General features: G+C 34.6%; 2 protein-coding genes across 2 annotated transcripts in view; both read right to left on the minus strand.

The window, feature by feature from the left end:
* LOC128550862 (uncharacterized) overlaps positions 1-5,985 on the minus strand; it is a 37,795-nt gene extending 31,810 nt beyond the window's left edge. The window contains exon 1 of the mRNA XM_053530796.1: positions 5,776-5,985. Coding sequence (XP_053386771.1) covers positions 5,776-5,788 — 13 coding nt within the window. The 5' untranslated portion in view covers positions 5,789-5,985. The remainder of the gene's footprint in view (positions 1-5,775) is intronic.
* A 3,589-nt stretch (positions 5,986-9,574) lies between these two features.
* On the minus strand, positions 9,575-21,771 carry LOC123538174 (neuronal acetylcholine receptor subunit alpha-3-like). The gene is made up of 9 exons (XM_053529817.1): positions 21,729-21,771; positions 19,354-19,559; positions 17,293-17,405; positions 15,920-15,999; positions 15,236-15,394; positions 13,721-13,884; positions 11,111-11,246; positions 10,014-10,301; positions 9,575-9,588 (listed from the first exon to the last, which is right to left on the minus strand). The coding sequence occupies exons 1-9, from the start codon at positions 21,769-21,771 to the stop codon at positions 9,575-9,577; spliced, it is 1,203 nt and encodes a 400-aa protein (XP_053385792.1).
* Positions 21,772-22,727: the final 956 nt, after the last annotated feature.

Genomic DNA, 22,727 nt, shown 5'->3' on the forward strand with positions numbered 1-22,727 from the left:
ACCATACAACAACAAGCACCTGGTGAAGAAACCGCCAATCCTGTTGAGGAGGAGCCAGGTGCACCAATGCCGATAGTCGGTGGAACTTTCCCCATTAGAGCTACTTCAGAACTCTCTTCGGACAAGCTTGCGCAGAGTACTTCTCGATCGAAGTGTCCTCATGAGACGATAAGTGTAGGAGTGTGCCCGAAGCGCAAAAAAAAAGATACGACAGGCCATTTGTCAAGTGGAGGATCTTAGAACTGAATGTCAAAGTCCAGAAGGATAAGGAGGGATCCACAAAAGTCATCCACAATAACGAATTGAAGGAGTATGAAGGAGAAACATCCCCAAAGTGGGCCAACTCTGTCGCAAAATGCATTAAAAGACACTAGTGTTCTAAGAGGTTATGAAGAAACTTGAATTACACAAGTGTTTTGTTATTTTTCCTCATATCGTATTAAAATACTTATGATACATCATCATGAAGTCTGTACAAACACTGACACAGAAGACTTAGGACCTTGTGTTCTACAGGTTTTGAAGGAAATGAGTACATATGAATCTAGTGACAGGTTTCCTAGGTTTACTCATGGTCATACATTCTGTGGGTTCTGTGTGTTACCGTACTTAAAATCCACAATAGCAACTTTGCAGTCAAAGAAAACATCAGAAGACAGCTACAGGTATGAAAGAGACAAAATAAAATCAACATCAGGTCACTATTTGGACTCTATGCAGAAAAACTAGGTGATGCTGTGATATTATACTAAAATCTATGGTTAGTTGTGTATGTGTGTGTGTGTGTGCGTGTGTGTGTGTGTGTGTGTGTGTGTGTGTGTGTGTGTCACCACAATTGCATCTATCAAATAAAATAATCCATTTCATAACATTTCACTCTGATTTTAATGAAAAATGGTAATTTTCTCTGAAGCAACATTTCTGCTTTCAAATATACTTAAACAGATTTGTCTAGCAAACAATATGGTTTGAACTTACAGCCAGATACCCTTCAAACTGTTATTATTTTCTCCCATAAGAATAAAGTAAATTTTCTTGCATACCAGACGGGGGATTTTCGGTATTCTTACCGGTGCTGGAAAAATCCATCTTACACCCCTAAGATGTCCCTCGTGCTGTAAATGACGTATTACGAACTACATACATGTAGAAGATTATTTAGTTATTTATATTTTCTTTAAAAAAAAACAGGATAAAAGTCCAATACCTTGACAGTTCCCCTTTGTTCCTGATAGTATATTTCTCGATTCAAAACACGTTATTTTATTAAAAATTCATAACGTTACGCTGCAACTGATAAATAAAACCGGAACTAAACATTGTTATTTGTCATTGAAACGTCATGGCGTCTTTCCTGTTTATGGACGTTGGTTTCCCGCGCTTTGTTTAAATAAGCTGCTATAAGAAAAAAGTTCTAAATAGAAAGCCGTCCGATTGATTTGTTTTCTTTTTTTAAATCGGTATATCTTTTCATCGGTATGCAAGAAAAAGATTCTGTCACTGGTTATAGGTGCAGATGGGAATATCCAGCTCTCAGGTAACTGTTTAGGCGGTAACGAGGCTTCGGCTGAGTGATTTAATATATTCATTAACAGAAAATAAACTCCTGTAATAATCCAAATGTTTAACTATTTACTGTGACTTCCATCAAATATATTATCAGGCAAATAAACATTTAGCAAATGTATTACTTTTTAAATTTCCGAAAAGTTTTATTTCTTTTTCAAGCTGTCTCACGATGGTTAATATAGAAAAACAGAGTCATTTTTGTTTGTTTGGGTTTAATGCCGTTTTTTAACAGTATTTCAGTCATGTAACGGCGGGCAGTTAACCTAACCAGTGTTCCTGGATTCTGTACCAGTACAGACCTGTTCTCCGCAAGTAACTGCTAACTTCCCCACATGAATCAGAGGTGGAGGACTAATGATTTCAGACACAATGTCGTTTATCAAATAGTCAAGGAGAACATACGCCCAGCCCGTGGATCGAACTCACGACCCCGCGATCCGTAGACCGACGCTCTACCTACTGAGCTAAGCAGTGTTCATTCATTAGACAGCGTGTACGTTTGTTGATTTATTGGTCCAGTACAAAACTGTTCTCCGCACATGAATCAGAGGTGGAGGACGAATGATTTCAGACACAATGCCTTTTATCAAATCGTCAATGAGAACATACACCCCGCCCGAGGATCGAACTCACGACCCCGTGATCCGTAGACCAACGCTCCCCATATTGAGCTAATCGGGCGGGTAAAGAAAGGCTGTGTAGCGGACAGAAATTGTTACAGGTGGATTGCCTGACAGACAACACAAAACACACGTTCCAAGAATTTGGGATTAAGGGGAACACATATAAAGGATATGCACATGTCTCATAACTGATTTTTCCCATATCTTTAGATGACTACATAAATGACTAATGTATCTGGAGATAGAGACTCTTATGCAAGATCTTGCTGATAAGATACGAATATATAGCACATAGCACACTGAAAGCAAAATGAAAGTAGAAATGCTTAACTTGAAACCGAAAACCGTATTTTGATTCGTAGATAGTCAGGGGTCACGCGCAGGGGTCACCCCGTCTAAATGTATGCGCGTGGACTTCTTTTTCTTTTTTTTTTTTTTTTTTTTTTTTTTTTTTTTTTTTTTTTTTGCTATTGGGGAGTCAATTTTCAGCACTTTCAAACGAATTGAAATTACCTGGCATTAGTACTGCATGTTTCAAAAATTTTCACCTACAAAAAAATTTGAGCATGCATGGAATTAAACCAAATCCCACAGGGGTTTCGTAACGGAAAGTGTACATTGATAATTTTGGAACTCATCAAATCGCTCAAAGTCGTTTTTTTATTGTTTGAGAGTGTCTAATCCCTCGGGATGTACGATATAACCCGTATTTGACATAGACTAGACATTTCAGAAATATTTTCAAAAAAAAATTTCGTGTAAAAATGTTGATTCTACGGAAGCGTGAAAGGGCCATCAGACGCTAATACGTTTTAATACGTTAAGGCTGCGGAAAGGATATAGAGCAAAAAATGATTCCGTGAAGAGATCTTGTCTGCATGAAGTTGAATTACTATTAATTTTGAATCAACATTACTGATTGTTTTATGAAAGAAACATATGAAAGTAAACAGGCCCCATGTTCACAAAACAATTTCCGTGTCAACTGAGTTTGATAACGAAAATTGATTTTTGAATTATATCTTGATTGCGTGTTTAAAATGAAAGCTTCCGTTAATGAATATTTCAAATGACTATTCAGTGCTGATGATCAGTATCACTGGAATTTAATCTTGAACTTCTAGTTGAATTTACTTCTTAAACACGACTGAGAATAAAAAGTATTTTGTGAACATGTGTCCAGGATCCTGAAGTATCTGTTGAATGACTAAGGTAACAAAGCCAAAAATATATCCCTCCACTTTTCAAAAAAACGGTTGCCAAATATTATCCGTATCTATAGATAAAACCACGTTATAGTCTATAGTACGGTAAAAAAATATATGAGCTGTGCCATGAGAAAACCAACATAGTGCGTTTGAAACCAGCATGGATCCGCACCAGGCTGCGCATCCGCGCAGTCTGGTCAGGATCCATGCTGTTCGCTGTCAAAGTCTATTGCGATTAGAGAAACCGTTAGCGAACAGCATGGATCCTGACTTAGCTCATATATTTTTTTACCTTACTAAAGACTATAACGTGGTTTTATCTATAGATACGGATAATATTTGGCAACCGTTTTTTTGAAAAGTGGAGGGATATATTTTTGGCTTTGTTACCTTAGTCATTCAACAGATACTTCAGGATCCTGGACACATGTTCACAAAATACTTTTTATTCTCAGTCGTGTTTAAGAAGTATGATGGTTTTATCATGGCACGGCTCATATATAATTTTTGGTCTACCCATATTCATGTATGTAGAGTTAAATTTCATATTTAGTCTGTAAAATATTCTAACGTATCGTAAAATGTATACAATTGTATTTACATAAACACCCAACTTCCTGGTGTAAATTACCTTACAGGTAGCGGTGCTTATCAGACCAAGAGATCACAAATGTAAACAGAAACAACGGGCCATAGTGGTTTACATAACATAATGATGAACATGTGTACATCTTTAGGACTAGAAAAAGTATTGTTAGTTGTTCATCCCGTTTGTTTGGTATATTTTCAGTTGCCTTATTTTTAAGATTTATGTGCACTTCAACTGCAACTGAAGAAATAAGGGGGGTGGGGGGGGGGGCGGGTATTTTAGATACGGCATATTAAACTATAATAAACCATAATTCATTAAAAAAAATCATCCTTGATTAATAAAAAATAATGAAACAAATAAATCAGAGGTTTATTTGAGATAAAGGTGAGTCGTCTTTAGATAAATAAAATGAATGGCTATCGCGTTCAATTGTTTTTGTTAAAAGGTTATTGGACATTCACCATGTTAACAAATGAGCCTTTATTACGACAATTACAACTATAATTATTCGCAACTTTATCTTCAGTTTTTCACTCATCATCACCTATTTAATTAGTTCAGATCAGTTCAGCGGACCTTTTAGCGATTTTCATTGTACAATATTATAGATAAATGAATAGATAAAACCAGTATGCAAGCTCTTCCTAGAAAATTCATCTGTTTATAAAAACTATAAATATATAAACTATTAGCTTAAATCATTATTTCATATAAAAATGTAAAATCATACCAAGGACTGATAGTTTACCTAAAAGCCTTCATTCATAATTTTTTGGAAGAAAAACGTACTGATTTGGTGCGTTGAATTTGACAAAATGCCTCTTTGACTTGAATGGCTTTCATTAAACAGGGGAAAACACCCGTCTGCCACTATTACCCCAGCTTGGTCTTTAAAATGATGATAATTAGACATTTTAGGTAGGATTTTATTTCTCATAACAATCAATATCGTATGTTTCAAAATTCAGAATTTATCCATATATTTTCAACATGTTGTGCCTGTAAATTTAAAATTGAAGTTATCAATGTGTAAAAATATACGTGTAACGAAATTCACAATAATAATTGTCATCATATCTCATTAATCATTACAGTGTCCGTCCGCAGAATTTAATAGGGTGAACGCAGATTTACGGATCACGGGGGTGAGAGGTCCATCCCTATGGGAGGCATATGTTCTCAATGATGATTTGACCAGAAATCATTTGTCCTCCACAACAGATTCATGTGGAGAAGATAGCAGTTATTTGTGGAGAACATGATAATATTGACTACAGAATCCAGAAACACTACTACAAGTAAAACAAATGTACAAATACTTCAAGGAAAACAGTGACCGCTTTACAACGGGTAGCACACCATGACAAAATGTTCAAGGACCATTGTATTTGAATCACACGTATTGAATTAAAAAGTACGGAGAGAGTCATATAATTAATGAATGATTCTCTTAGTTGCTTTTTAACTTCCAAATTCTAATCATTCGTGTCAAATTCTTATTTGTGAAACATTTATACATTTCAGTTAAATGTTTACTCATAACACTTGCTGAGCATTTTTGATTACATTTATAACCTAGTTTTACCAAATCATGTTAGATAAAGCAAAAAGTGCTTTCAAAATAATTTTGTCCGATAACTCAAGATCAAAAGAAATTAAAGGAAATCCGATTCACATTATTCAAAAAAAGATACAGTCCCAGCAAATGTACATTGAATCTATAAAATTTAGTGTTCACTCTTTGTGCATCATCTCGTTTCATATAAAATGAATATAAACTTACCTTTAACTTCCATTTTATAATGTAATCGTTTTGCGATATTAAGCTATCTCCATGAATCCTATTTATAACACCTTGTTATTTCTTTTGGCAGTTAGATTCTATATGTTAATAAACGACACATCTAATGTTTTATGTATAAACTTTTAAACTTAAATGCTATATATATTAGATTATTTTTTATTGTCTGCTAGTCGAGTGACATATATCCAGTTTAACGTTTTATCTTACTTTATTACGAAAGTTTCTGATGTGCACTCAATTTACGTGTTTCTATAAATAAAACTCACGTGACATAAGTTAACTATGGTTTATACTGTAAAATCCATTTTCAAAACTGAAGAATGAGTTTTTAGACATTTTGATGAAATAAGCCATGTTTAATTTTATGGCAATGCTTATGCAACACATGCCTAAGTAGTATTAATATTGTCATAAACATCAGGACACCAAGCGTCATGAAATAAATGGCCAAACCTATGGACATCTATAAGATATTTATTGCAAATGACTAACCTCGTAAAAGAATATCTCAATGCTATGAGACTAGTGTCTCATAAATCGGAATGTTTCGAAAATGTTAGCAAAATGCAGAACTGATGACCGTCTCGTTCTTTTCGAATGTCGACCGTCATTAAACATGCAAGAGTCCTTACAAAATTAATTACAACAAATATCCACCTAAAAGTGTGTATATAATCTACCTAAGTTGAATTAAACAAGAGGCTAAAATGGGCCTAAGTCAACCGCTCGAACAAACTTGAAGGAAGGCAATACCAGAATGTTAAGTACTGACCATTGGCAAGAAGATGTTTAAGTAAAGATATTGACGCAAGACGATAGATGGTGTGCAATAGACGACAGGAGACGGACTTCCGGTCATTATCTTTTACTAATAGCTTAACCTAATAGAAATGACTATACAAGAATGCTTCAGATCAAGTCTGGTTAAGATCCATCATCTGGTTCTTGAAAATAATCATTTAAATTGTTTTCTATTTTTGACTCTGGAGGCCCCTAAAAGGGTTTAAATAAATTTAAGAGACGACCTTACAAGGATGTTTCAGACCAAATTTAGTAAAGATCCATTTAGTATTGCATGAGGGTTGTTAAAAATTCTTTCTAATTTTAGCTTTTGTGGCCCCAAAATGGAACCGCTTGAACACAACTTAGAGAAGACCTTACAAGGAGGATACAGATCAAGACTGGTGAAGTGAGTTGAGCTAAAGTTGCCCCTACCTGGGGCAAAGCGTAAACATTTAACAAAATCTAATTTAACAGGAGACCTTATGATACTCATCATGTTTTATGAAAATCCATCAACTGATTCAAAGGTATTTCTAGTTTAACTATAGTAGTCCCTAAAAGGTGCCAAGTGTCCCCGCTGAGGACCTTAAAGTGATGCGCAAGACTCTGTTTGTTGAAAATGCATCCAGAAGTTCATGTGAAAAAATCGTTTAAAGATATTTCTATTTTTAGCTGTAGCAGCCCCTAGAAAAAGCCAAGTGCCACCGATTGAACTGAGTTAGTTAGAGACCTTAAGATGATTCTACAAAAAAAGTTTGAAGAAGACAAGTTTCATTAAGCAGTTCATGAGAAAATTCCTTTAAAGTTATTTCTATATTCGGTTCTAGCGGCCCCTTAAAGAGGCAAAGCTACTCTTTTTGAACGAATTTGGGAGAGTACCTCATCAGATGCTACAGACAAGTGTGTCTAAACTGAACCAAGTTCCCCAAATAGAATAAGTTGGTAAAGGACCTTGTAATGATGCTACAAGTCAAGTTTGATGAAGATCTATCAAGTGGTCCATGAAAAGAAGTCATTTAAAGGCATTTCTAATTTTAACTGTAGCTAACAGTTATTTGGACGACTATATCTTCGCAAGCGGAATCGATAAAAATGAGAGGAACTTATAAACATGCTAAGAACTGTGTTTGATGAAAATCTATCAGTTGGTTCATGAGAAGAAGTCGATTCAAAGATCTTTTTATATATATTTTTAGCCATAACGGCTCCTTAAAGGGCCCGACAGCCCTTATTTGCAAAACATTGAGAGAAACATTACAATGAGGCTATAGACCAAGTTTGAAGAAGAACCATTCAGTGGTTCATGAGTAGAAGTCGTTTAAATGTTGTGTGTTTTTTTAGCTGGGGCAGACCCTGAAAGATACCAGTGGTCCTCAAACTGAAACAAGCTGCTGGGGTACCTTATAATGAGTTGGTTCAGAGTAGAAGATATTTAAGTAAAGGTTTTGAGGCAGGACATCGGACGATGTATGATAGACGACGGAATCCGGACCATCCATCTATACTAAAAGCTTACCATGATCAACTTCGGTGCAGGTAAAGACTGAGAATGCCACAGATTAGGTTTGATAAAGATCCATCATCTGGTTCTAAAAAAAAAATCATTTAAAGGTTTGTTTCTAATTTTCGCTCTGCAGGTCTCTAGAAGATGTCAGGTGGACCCTTTGGAATAAATTTGAGAGAATACCTTATAAGGACGCTTCAGGCGAAGTTTAGTGAAATTCCATCTAGTGTTTCATGAAGAGTTGTTTCAAGATTTTTTCTATTTTTTGCAATTCAAGTCCCAAAACGGGGCCAGGTAAATACATTTGAACAAGACTGAGATAGGACCTTACAAGGATGCTATAGATCGAGTTAGATGAAGATCCATTACTGGTTCATGTGGAAGCTATTTAAGATTTTCACTTTTTTGCTATGTGCGCCATTTTGGTATGTATTTATCAAATGGTTCATGAGAAGAAGTCGTTAAACGGTTTGCTATTTTAGCAACATCGGCCCCTAAAAGGGGTAAAGCTGAACCGTTTGAAAAGGAAACTGAGAAAGAATTATACAACGACGCTACAGATCAAGCCAAGCCAAGTTTGGTGAAGATCAAATACCCCGCCCGTTCTTGAGAATAAGTCATTTTAAAGGTTCTTCTATTTTTAGATCTTCTGGCTCCTGAAACGTGCCTAGTAGGAATATTTGAAAAAAAAATCTAATAGATGATCTTACAAGGCTGTATCAGACGTTTTGTTATGTAGACTAAGACCATGTGGAAGATGTTTAAAGGTTATTCTTTTTTGCTATGACAGCCCCTAAATAGTGCTAATCGAAAGCGTTTTTACAAATTTCAGACAGAATCTTACAAGGATGCTACAGACCAATTTTGGTGAAGATCCTTCACGTGGGAAGTCGTTTAAAAGTATTCTATTTTTGGATCTAGTGACCCCTGAAAGGGGCCACGCTGAACAATTTAAAAGAAAATGAGAAGGAATATACAAGGATGCTAAAGCTCAAGTTTGGTGAGGCTCATTAGAAGAAGTCGTTTAAAAGATTTTCATGTTTTGCTCTAGGTGCCCCTTAAAGGGACCAAGCTAACCGATTTGTACCCACTTGAAAGCGGGACATGCCAGGATGCTATCAGCCAAATACTGACCATTAAGATGTTTATGTTGAAATATTGACGCAGTACAATGTACGACTGACGACAAACGCTAGTTTATCCACCTATACTAATCGCTTATCCTGACCACCTGAAGTTCAGGTGAGCTAAATATGGGACATAGGTAAAATCTAAAGCCTTAAACATTATACCTATACTTTACTTAAAGCACACAGTACACAATACCATGTGTAATAGTAAACCTGCCTTAACCAGCAACTTCCTTTAAACGACCAGTCACTCATATACGTTCCGGATGAAACAGTTTTAACGGCGTATGTAGAAAGAATATAAGTTTAACAAACCTAACAGGTGGGTTTAAACCACTTTACCATATAGCTTTATTGCATATTATGCAATATTCCCTGCATGAGAGTACAGTGTCATATAGTTTAACAACTTTCTTTAATACACTTTTTTGCTTTATATGTGCATTGACAGAGAGTTATATCCTTAAACCATGAAAATCTTCCCTTAAGCAGGGAGTCCTGTATAAGAACAGTAAGCCATTTGAGTATATGGTGTTACTCCTAGTTGTAAGCCTTTTTGTAAAGGTAAAGATAGAATTTCACAAAGAGTTATAATCCTTAATGAATGGACATACACACTGCATATTAGAACATTTGAAGGGAAAACAAAAACTATAACTAAATAAAAGAATAAGCAGTATGGAAGTGGTAAAACATTACACTCATGACCCCAACAGTAAGGCCTGTAACAAGAAATAAATATATATACATTGTAACTTTGTCCAGGAGCAAGGCTATTTCCTTCCATGAATATTGTCTACAAGAATTTTCTTCATCAACTTCGTTTACCCACACTTCTTTCTTGTCTTCTTTGTAATCTTCAATTGAAACATCTCTCTTATCTCCACTGACTTCCGTCATATCCGGAGAAACTTTCATCGTTGTCGTATGACAATCCACACACGCGAGCTTCGACAAAAATGATGACGTAACTGACTGCAGCCATTTTGGAACAGGTTTATCTTCTGGTGTGAAATATGTATCAAGATAAAACACTGTTAGGAGTACCGCCAACGTTTGCAGGAATAGGATAGACGCTATGTAAGAAGCTGCAACATAGATAAGATCAAATAGATTTATTTTCAAAGTAAAAATACTATAGCGATAGTCATATTTGAAAAATTAATGAAGCTTGGATTTGAAAAGCTTAATTGTTCTTGTGTGTGCTGACGAAGGTATTTTTAAGACTAAAAAATTATTATGTTCCGTGTTAAAAGTAATACATACACAGTTTAAGGATACCGTCATTTTTGTTGCAAAGGTATATTGGTTTGTCATGTTTAACTGTTGTGGCCGCTTTGTGTAACGAAAGTAGACCTGACAGCGGTTTATAAACGAAACCATTTATTTGAATTGAAACATTATAAAGACTCTAACTGTAGAGTTTGAATTTTGGAAAATTCTGGCGATAATAGATTGGTTCACATTGGCTTTCATAAATATTACGCGTGATTTGTAACAATAATCTGTTCCGAATACCGAATAATTGTCAAATTTATCAGACTGTTGTGTAGAAATTTCGAGGTAGAAATTCATATAGCGTTTTTTCAACACTTATCCCTATGCACCAATTGTTCATGTTTGTAAATACGACAAAGGTTTGAATGTATTAAAATGTTAGATTTTGATACCACAAAGACTGTCTATATTGTAAAACTCTTAAAATCTGTTTAACATGTTTAAAATACAATTAAAACAAAATATAATTGTACATGTATCTAAACTTTTAAATCATGTTAAAAATAGTAGAATTTGAATTTTGTTTCTACAAATATGTTTAACAATGGATAAAATATATCATCTGATTATCAGTGAATAGACATGAGAACATAATATTAAATGACTGGTAATAACTCACAAAGCAAGCTTGCAGACAAAGAGGTTTGTGGGATGCTCTCAGCCATTACGCTAAGATACACGGCGTATGCTAGTAATATAGTAAGTGCCAGACCAACCCTCTCTCCGGACTCCGGACTTAATTTGAATACAGCCACCTGTAATGGAAGATTTAAGGTAGTGCATCCGTAATGACTATAAGCAATTAACGTATTCGCCTTAAACGATATCGATATATATATTCGATATTTTTCTCGTTTTATGGAAGGCCGTCAGCACGTTGAGCTGCTTTAACGTCAGAATAATGCCGAAATGCCTAACGAAAATAACGGAACGTCATCACGCGATAATTGCCGAGTGTCATTATGGCTCTACAACCTTAATACGTATAGTATATATAAAAAAACAAGTGCCTTGAAATGAATCTGTTGACAAAGATAAGTGACAAAAGAAGTGAAAATACTATTTTGAACTGTATAACAAAGAGTCCGACAAAATATTACCCTTGTCTATAACCTTAGGACGGCCAGCACATATTTATGCAATCTCGCCAGGCATATGTATGTTTTTGACAACACAGAAAATGACGTCACACGACCTTCAGCTATTTCCGGAAGTAAAGAAATGAAAGTAGAAATGCTAAACTTGAAAACGAAAGCCATATTTTGATTCGTAGACAGTCAGTGGTCACGCGCAGGGGTCATCCCGTCTAAATGTATGTGCGTGGACTTCTTTTTATTTTATTTTTTTTTCTATTGGGAAGTCAATTTTCAGCACTTTCACGAATTGAAATTACCTGGGCTTTAGCATGGCATGTCAGCTTTGCATCTACGAAAAGATATTTGAGCTCGGAATAAACACAAATCCGACAGGGGTCCGTATCGGACCAAGGCTACATTGATAATTTTGGAACTTCATCAAATCGATCAAAATGTCATTTTTTATGTTGTCTGACAGTGTCAGTATATGCGTCAGATGTAAGATATAACCGTATTTGAGAGCTGCAGACCTAGGCATTTCAGAAATATTTTCAAAATAAATTTCGTGTTATAAATGTTGTTTCTACGGAAGCGTGAAAGGGCCGTCAGACGCTAACACGTTTAAATACGTTAAGGCTGCGGAAAGGATATATCATTTGGTCTTTATGAACTTGAATGTTTAGTATAAAGGAATTATCAAATTTATATTAAAATAGCAAACACAACTTTTTATTAATAAAGTAGATATCTGATTTTTTTAAACAATTTAAAAACTAGTGTCATTTTAATCGCCGTTTCATGTATATTCTCAAAACAAATTCCAACGAGTTAAGATATTCTTAAGAAAAGTGTATAATTCAGTCTGGTAGTCATGTGTCTCCCAAATAAGTATCATAACACTATAAGATTCTTTCACTGGTTGTAGGTGCAGATGGGAATTTCCGGCCGCTCGAGGGTAACTGTTTAGGCGGTCACGATGCTCCTGCCGAGTTACCGCCTAAACAGTTACCCGAGAGCCGGATATTCTCAACTGCACCTATAACCAGTGACACAAACTTTTTCTCGCTTACCGATTTCAAGAAATAATATTAAAAATAAAATCAATCGAACGGCTTTCTTTTTAGAACTATTTCTTATAGCAACGTATTTAAACAAAGCGCGGGAAACCAACGTCCATAAACAGGAAAGACGTCATGACGTTTCAAAGACAAATAACAATGTTTAATTCCGGTTTTGTTTTATCAGTTGCAGCGTAATGTTATGAATTTTTTATTGAATAACGTTTTTTGAATCGAGAAATATACTATCAAGAACAAGGGAAATTGTCAAGGTATTGGCTTTTTATTCCGTTTTTTTTTAATGAAATATAAATTACTACAAAAATCTTCTACATAATATACATGTATGTAGTCCGTTACATTACGAGAGTCATCTTACACCCCGGGGTGTAAGATGGATTTTTCCAGCACCGCTAAAAATACCGACAATCCCCGCATGGTATGCAAGAATAGACCTCAGTTCTGTTAAGGTTTAGGAGTATATCGCCAAAACACAGAAATATTCTATAAACGAACAACATCGTTACCAATCTTTTTACCGACCATTACATGTTCTGCCGTACTGTCCCGTACTTAAAATATTCTGAAAAAGTTGTCCCCCTTTGAAAATGAATGCCATTTGTAAAAGTATAAAAATAAACAATTACTGAAAACTGTGTTCCACCTAGTTATGTGAAATTTCAACACTCGCACGCTATTTCAAATGCATCAAAACGAACATGTGTAACAGTTCCTTGAAAATGGTGAGTTTTTAAAGGCGTTTACCTGTCCGGAAGTGGGGCCCCTTTAGGCAGTCATTTTCCGGAATTCAATGTTTTCTCATAACTAGGTGGAACACAGTTTTCAGTAATTGTTTATTTTTATTTCTTTACAAATGGCATTCATTTTCAAAGGGGGACAACTTTTTCAGAATATTTTAAGTACGGGACAGTACGGCAGAACATGTAATGGTCAGTTAAAATATTGGTAACGATGTTGTTCGTTTATCAAACATTTCTGTGTTTTGGTGGTATACTCCTAAACCTTAAAGTTCTTCACGGGGATACGATTAGAGACAATACTACCAAGTTAGACAAGTCGTATAAAAGAACTCACTGTCAGAAAGCCCATAAGCACTACGGGGAAAAGTGTGTTCAACATATGAAAAAGAGGTCGGCGACGAAATGTCAATGTGAAGATCAGTCGACTGAAACTCTCGGATTCTCTTCGAGTCTCGCGAGAAGTGTGTTCCTTGCTTATTAGTTCCCACTCTCCATTTTCTGAAATAAGCAATGATAGCCAAATGGTGTATTGTAAGAAAAGAAGACTAAGAATTATTTCAACATGAACATAGATATTGATGCCAGTAAATGCGATCTGATTCAACGAAGTAGTAATGGATAAAGGCAAAGTAAGTTTACAAACACTTTTATTTTCATTTATAATGATAATTGTTTTAATTCTAAGCTTTCATAATTTGCATTTACGATGAACCGTATACAATTATTTACTTGAATTATTGAAACTATTATTTTGATACTCTCCACTTAATATACTTTAGACAGATGAGTATCAATTGCATGTGGTATATATGAACATTTTAACACCGATTTAGCAAGATTCGTTTGAAACAAAGTCTAAATATATTTCTATTAAGTCAAACGTGCAAATGCGGTGAATGTTACATTAATAACGAAAGAGCTTTTCAAGGCAGCTTAAGAATGTACATGTATAAAGATAAAAAAAATACAAGCTGTTTAAACGTACATAGATTTTAGAAATGAAATGATTTTTTTCGGTGTTGGTGCGAAATGAACGACAGAATAGGATCGGAAAATCCATGACTCGCGCTAGTGAGTCATGTTTAATTTGTCGTTCCTTTTCTGTCGTTTATTTAGCATGAACACCGAAAAAAAATATTTTCATTTCTTATATTTACATTTTATTCCCTTTCCATTTGTAAACAAAATAATATTATAAAGTGCACATATTTTGTGGCATTTAACATTAAAATCAGCTTCTCGGTCATTCTTTTCACCAGACGGAACAACTGCGATGTCATCTAAGGAACGTTCTCCCTGACTATACGCGGACGTCGTCAAAACAACGGTCGGTTATCACTAGGCAGCAATGACGTAACGTTCGCGCCTTTCCTTTTGCTGTTCATACGAAATGAACGTCATAATTTTCAACAGAAAAGAATAGAACGAATATAAATATTATTATATATTTTGAAAATTCTATATGAGTAGTTAATTTAGGTCAAATGTTTTCAATTAAGGTAGTGGACCGGTCTTGACAAACGGCAATTTCCATGCGATTACATATTCTTCATATACCACTTCGGCATTTTCCGGCAATCACAAGCACAAAAATTTCCGTACGTGTCAGGAAATGGTGATATCAATTCAGAAAATACACAAACAAACGGAAACTGCTGATTGACACCATGGGTCCACTGCCTCAATTGTTTCTATCCGCTTTTCTTATCTACGATTTGATTCAGTTATCAAAACAATTCATTCTGCAGTCGGCAATTCTATATAAACCTTCTTTAACAGCTAACCCGAGATGGCCGCGACCTGGTTGTATATGTCAGTTTTATATACTACTAACAATGCTAATAATTACCTTGATAAAATGACGTCAGAATTTTTGAATGCAGGAGTTCAAAGTCAAGTGCAACTTCATTGACTGTGTAGGACCATGAGCTAAGAATTACGTCACATGTCTGCGTATCAAGAGGCCAGTACGTCACATGACTTTCACAATGAGTTGTAAATATTCCAGCTAAAACGACAAAACGTTTTTTTTTAACTTTTTATTGCATTTTTAGGTTATACATGTATAAGTTCACACGTTCAAAACTTAGGTTTCAAGTATAACCATTTGGATTACAAGAACTATTTAAACAAATTGATGTACAGTTCATAATTGTATGATCATTAATGAATGAGTATTGAACTAGTTCATAATGTCACGATTTGTAAAAGACTATGAAATTGTCTTTGCTCAAGTTTACTACAGCAGCGGTGGACTCAAAATTTCCAGTTACATGTAGTTAACTCGAGGCATGTTGCGTCTATATTGTGCTTTGCAAAATATACATATAGTGGTTCTTACACATGTATTGGTATAGTTTTAATAATGCACACCATTCCAGCTCATATGCACCATGGTAACATGTACTTGTGACATATATAAATAGAAGCTGCTAAATCATTAACCATATTTTCGTATATAGTGACATACTCTTTGCGCTGGTTCCAATCATGAACGGATCAATATAATGCTATATGACATTTAAATTCATACCTGGTACCCAGAGTATTTTCCCATTGGCACTAATCCTCATCGGAACATTAGGTCTTGATATGACGTCAATGTCATCCACACTGAAAAAAAAAACGTCATGTTGTCCTGGTCTTCTAAAAAGGTTCACCTAGAAGTTCTTAATTACTAAAACAAAACACAGTTAAGGGTGTTAATTGCTTAAGCGTTTTAAAATACAATAAGAGACTTGGGATACTTGGCAAAACCTATTTAAAAGAAAAATAATGTAAAATGTATTATTATCCTACACGTCTTCAAAGATAATAATTTTGATTTATTAAACAATTAAAACAATATATCACTTAACTTTAAATAAATGATCTCTGACTGACCAAAAATGACTCAGCATTTATCAAATGTTTCAAATTTAATGAACGTTTGTTCTCCGGAGCATAAAATTTAATTAAAATATTGCATAAATAAAATTCATTAAACCATTGATTGTGGGTGCATACATGACATTAAGCGTTATTGAAATACTCGGCACAGTTACTATCGATAGCCTGGCAAGCTCAAATTCATTTATTTACATGTTCTTCAATATGTAAAAACATGTATAGATAAATTAATTCGACAATAAGATGCCATCTACACCATATAACTAGAAATATTGAGCTTGACTGTAGCTTCGGTCAGTATTGCTTTTTCATCCATATCACATCGTTTTGCAAATCTTGCCTGATGTTTCCGAAACAATTTGTCTCAGATGAATTTGAAAATGAATGTCATTTATATATGAATAACATTTTTAATATCAATCACTATTATTTTTACAATGACTATTGATAATTGATGGTCAGTCTCAAATAGAATTTAATCTTGAACGGCTAGTAAAATGAATTTTCTAAGTAAGGGCAAATTTATTGCCTATATGATAGTGTATTGGTCTGTTTTGTATGATGATAAACGTATTTACGTATTTTTGTTAAGCCATTTGGTAATCTTTGGATGTATACATTACTCAACACGCACACTGCTTTCCGTAAAGGCCGGAGAATGCCGAATTTGCATACGGAGAATATGTAAATTCCCGATTGTCATTTCAGTCAACCACCTTAATTGTAACTTTTAAATGATAAAAGCTGCAGCACCAAATTATTATATGAGCCGTTCCATGAGAAAACCAACATGGTGCATTTGCGACCAGCATGGATCCAGACGAGCCTACGCATCCGTGCAGTCTGGTCAGGATCCATGCTGTTCGCTTTCAAAACCTATTGCAATTAAAGAAGCCGTAAGCGAACAGCATGGGTCCTAATTAGACTGCGCGGATGCGCAGACTGGTCTGGATCCATGATAGTCGCAAATGTACGATGTTGGTTTTCTCATGATGCGGCTCAATTTTATTCACGTACGAATTTTCAACGATAATAGGTGGCTTCCAAACACTCTTTTCATCGCTAAACAGAAAGTTTATGTTGTCATATGTGCTGTTATTTATCCACACCAATCTAGTGTCGAACCAGGTCTGAAATATGAAATAAAACGCATGTATAACAAATGAAATCAAATCTAAATTGAAATTTTTGGTAACAAAGAATGTTTAAAATGCAAAATGGACATCTCTCTCAATACTCAATATATACAGAATTATACTTACAAAAGTAAAGTACGCTGTTATAGAAAGCTTCTGTTCTTTTATGTCCTGAAATTAAAGTAAAAATAATTACTTTGTGTTCATTTTGACAGTGAAAGGTTATTGCACGTGTTCTGCCATGTACATATTGCAAAACTTTATTCTTAATATTAGTCCGCCATAGCAACCCTGGCAGTCTTTCACTTTTTAAACATTCCATGCAGTCATTATAAAAGAAGAAAAAGAAGCAGTAGAAGAAGATGATGAAGGAGAAGGCGGTGACAATCTGTGTATTCCTACGTAGATTAGTCTAGCATTTCAAAGACTCAGTTTCGAATTGAATATATTAATGACTGCGGACTCAGGAGAGAATTATGTCGAAGATAGAAGGCTCATTATGACAAAATGTATGCTGCCATAGGTTTCATCTGATACGCGGGACAGATTAACAAGATCATATAGTCAAGATAACTTTTCCTGTGCATGTTGATTAAAAGTAGACAGCCTATATTTGTGCACATTATCGATGAAGAGCTGGCATGTTATGGTATCCTTTTTGAGAATGGGACTTGAATGACATGCTACGAGAAAATACTATACCGTATCGTTTTAGTACCGGTAAATGTCTAAAAATCAACAATTTCGAATAAACTACTTTGATTTTAAGGGCTCTGTAAAAGTATTTTAAAGGTCTCTTAAAAGCCACTATACGAAAATCAGAGTGTATATCTGTATATAAATAAGTTGTGTTTTTTTTTTTCCGACATGTAGATGTATACGAAGATATTTTTTTTTATTATTTTTATTGTTTTTACTTCAAATATCGCACAGAATTGATCGTAGATCGAAAATCATGAGTTTCGTGCCTAATGATTTCAAATTTAAACATTAGAAATAGTATCTTTTTGAGAAATATTGTCAGTATGTTTTTGGCAGAACCTCAAAAACTGTGCAATTTCTTAACGTTTCAATGTACATGTATTATAAAATGATAATGATTACAATAATAATAATAATAATAACATGTTTACTCAATGAAGATAACATATGAGCCGTGCCATGGGAAAACCAACATAGTGGGCTTTTCGACCAGCATGGATCCAGACCAGCCTGCGCATCCGCGCAGTCTGGTCAGAATCCATGCTTTTCGTTAACAGTTTCTCCAATTCCAATAGGCTTTGAAAGCGAACAGCATGGATCCTGACCAGACTGCGCGGATGCGCAGGCTGGTCTGGATCCATGCTGGTCGCAAACCCACTATGTTGTTTTTCTCATGGCACGGCTCATATGTACAAAGATTACGCAGCATAGAAATGAAACACAGTTTTTTCTTAGACTAGTATGGTATTCAGTTAACAACAACAAACTACATGTATTAAACATTAACTATTTAGAGAATCATTTTTAAACGAAACAGAATCAGTGTATTAAAATGCGTTCAGTTTATTCATTCGACAGACACTTGTATGTATAAGCAAACGGCATCATTATTCATATAAAAATTTAAAAAAAAACATAATAAAATCTGTGAAGGAGATCCCTTGGAAGCATACATGACAACCAAACAACATAATAGCAGACTCGGTTTGACTTAGTCTATTGCTGGCTGGTAATAAATGTGCTACAGCAGCCACACCCCTCTAGTATAGTTCTATTACAGTACAAATGAATGTATCCCATTTCCCCAAAGAAACAGAAATATGACAACAATAAATCATAGTACGGGGAGCCTTTTTGCCGCCACAAGATCATTTGAAAGCATAGAAGACAACCAAACAACATAATAGCAAACTCACAAGCAAACCTAATTGAAACATGAACAACTCTGGACACTACTTACTAAATAATTCAGTGAGAGGAGATTCAGCGCTATCCTCACGATGCTGAACTCTTTTGGTCTTTGCCTTACATGGTACGATTTAAACAACCAATCTCTCAAATCAGTTTCTAGTTCGTTTGAATATGTTGGTGGTGAACCAAAATTAGGTAGTGTTACACCAGGGGTGATACTTATCTGAGATCTTACAACAGCACTTATTCCTATCACTGAAATTCAAAAACAAATACACAATGACAATAGATAAGGAGGTTTATTTCCTAACGTATTTTGAAGAAAAGGAAACGTACATTCCTTAATGTTTAGATATCATTCATACTTAAACTGCTTACAAATGAACCGTGGGTTTAGGTTAACTACTTGCAGAGAGCCAAATTGATTTAAAGCCCTGCTCCCGTCCTACCTTTTAACCTTGAATTGTCACTGAAAAAGCATGAAAATCCTGACTATGAACAGTAACGCCAGTCAAAATAGAGTCTATCTTATATAAAATTCTATATGAAATACCTGTGGTTATGCGTGCTAAAATTTGGCACATGGCTTTTAACTGTTTCCTATTGTAATCATGGGTTGCATACACACAAAAGAATTTGAATAGCAGCGGAGCATGGCTTTAAAATAGATTCAATATTTGCATAAGTAAATAACAAAATTTAATACTATATAGTAGAGTGTTCACAAAATACGTAAATATCGAAATCTGTCGCAGTGGCCTAAGCCTGGCGTAGATGTTTACTTAATGCGTTTAAACTTTTAAATCTCTAATACTACATTAGCTGGATTAATAAAGATATAGAGTACTCTTTGTCTCTAGATACGTACTATAAAACACTTTTTAATAAGGTTGTTCATTTGTAAAACAACGATCGTCTATATTTGTTTTAAAAACCAGTAATGACTGTCGGCTATTCCCGTAGGTAAATATTTTTCATGTCTGCTATTCCGGAAACCTTCGGACGAAAATAAAAAAAAAATCATAACGGCTTGGAAATACTTTTATTTTATTCGATCAGTAAGATACACACCATACTCACTGCATATCACTCACTGTAAATGCTATAACTTTGCCAATCTACTTGGACTTTGTGTATAAATTTCATTTTCTTTCCCTTAAAGCAAGATGAAAATTGTAGTCGCACTTTGTTCTTTATAGTATATTTCTCGATTCAAATTATTTTACATAATGACAATTCATAAAGTTTGCAGCAAAAATAAAATAAAATAGAACTTATGTCGTATGCGTTTGAGAAAAATCTGTCATGTTGTACACGCCGAGATGTTCCGGCTGGATAAAATTTGTTGCAATGCATTCTCAACGTAATTTCAGCATAAATAAGAAATTTGTTTTTTTCGTGAATATAAAATATATTTCACTCAAAGTGAGAAAATGTTCAATTTCCATTCGTTAAATATTTGACATTTTCTCACTCGTGTGATATATATCATATTACTCTAAACAACAATATCCTAATTATTTTATCTAGTGATAAAATACTTGTTTTTCAGTGAATTAATTCATTCATTCACTGAATCATCATGTAATGAAAGTATGCGATCTGCTGTGCATATGTATAATTTTAAGTTATTTGCTTAAAACAGGATTGAAAATTGTGTTGCACTTTTTTTATCTATATCTCGATTTAATAATTGTTTTGAGAATTCATAACTAATGCAGCAAGAAATTAAAATCAAACGGAATTATATGTTGGTGCGTTTCTAACCCCAACGTTGAACTATGTCGTTCGACGTACTGTTCCACGCTGAGTTTTTTTTTCAAACGCACATCTCAAGTAATTAAGATAAAATAAAATTATTATGGTCAATTATCTTAAGCCTTAATGACTGAAAAGTTATCTATTTGAAATTTTTTCTTTGCTCCAAAATGCTACGAATATTTCTGAATTGTATGCATCTACCGTATTTGTCATATGAAATTAAGTAGTGACATAACAAAAACACACACAATATTGACCATATGTCAAACTCCTTTCATGGAGGGTTTGGTCTTTTTGGTTATGGCCGAAAGGTATATCCCAAGTGCTTAAACTGATGAAAACAGAAGGTTTCCAATACTCGTATCACTACAAGTGTTTTTCTTTTGCTGTGATAATGTGATAAAACAATAGCTCTTCACAAAGGAAACGTATTCTCCTTTTATGTTTCAAACGAACAATCCAATCATGTTCTATTATTTTCATCAGAATAAATCCACGAATCACAACCCAACGAAATACAAGTTTTGGGGCAAAACATCGAAATTTATACCCCCGAAATTAAATAACGTCAATTTCTGACAATCTAAAACTGACTCTTGACTCCATGAGCTAGGGAGGTTGAATAGAAGATGTAACGCAAAATAATAAAGAAAAGAAACTTACGTAAACAGAGCGTTCTCACTGATTCTCTATAAATACCACACATGATGGCGCCTTGCTAAATAATCTAGCAGAGGGCAAACGCGAAATATGTGCACTGTCTAGCTTGTAAGCTTATTAAAAATGTAGTAGTTTTTAAAACTACTTGTAAATAAGCGTATTAAGTTACGAGTAATAACTTCTTAAACGTCATTTTCATTACATCATAGTGTAATCAATTGTAACAGGTGAAAAATATCTTTTAATCCCAATGCATACGGATTAGAAAATGCTTGTCATATACTTAATGTTATAATGTTCAATGTCCCTACTACAGTTGGTCTTTACCTAAGTTAGTAAAGGAAAAAGATATGCCATGTACACATGAAGTGGGAAAAAAAGCTATGCAAAACAAAAGATAAAGAGACAAACGAAATTATAAAGACATACAGCCGTGGAAAGACGAACTAGGGAGATTTGATCGCTTACTTTCATCTGATCTTGTTAAGTATACGAATTACTCAGACCTGGTGACTACTTATCAAACTTTAAAATGTCGCATAACTGCCGTGTTCTAAGCAGTAACCAGTTTGCTTCAGTCAGATGTAAGTAATCAATGTCTAGAATTTCTTTAAATGAAAATGAACTGATTCTTTTCCTTCGCGTAGCCAGTCTTAATTATTCTACACAGCTTTAACCGATTCTGAGGGTAAACAAGTGTTAAAACTCGGTTCCGCCATTTCTTGGTGCTTGTAAAGGATCAGACAGTAGGTCGACATGACGTCAATGTGACAGGGTTTTACGCGATCCGCGGAATAAATATAGCTTATTTATTTTGATCGGGAAATATGCGCGAATTCTGCAGCGGAAATATTTTGCGAGCTTAGGCTCGCAGTATTCATCCGCTAAAGAACGAGTGCATATTTCCTGATGCAAAGATAATTAAAAAATTTTATTACATACGTATATAAACGTATAACTGTATTATGAATTTGTTCAATAACCCGAATAAATTTGACAATG

Source organism: Mercenaria mercenaria, chromosome 18, assembly GCF_021730395.1.
Source record: "Mercenaria mercenaria strain notata chromosome 18, MADL_Memer_1, whole genome shotgun sequence".
In the NCBI taxonomy this organism is placed as follows: domain Eukaryota; kingdom Metazoa; phylum Mollusca; class Bivalvia; order Venerida; family Veneridae; genus Mercenaria; species Mercenaria mercenaria.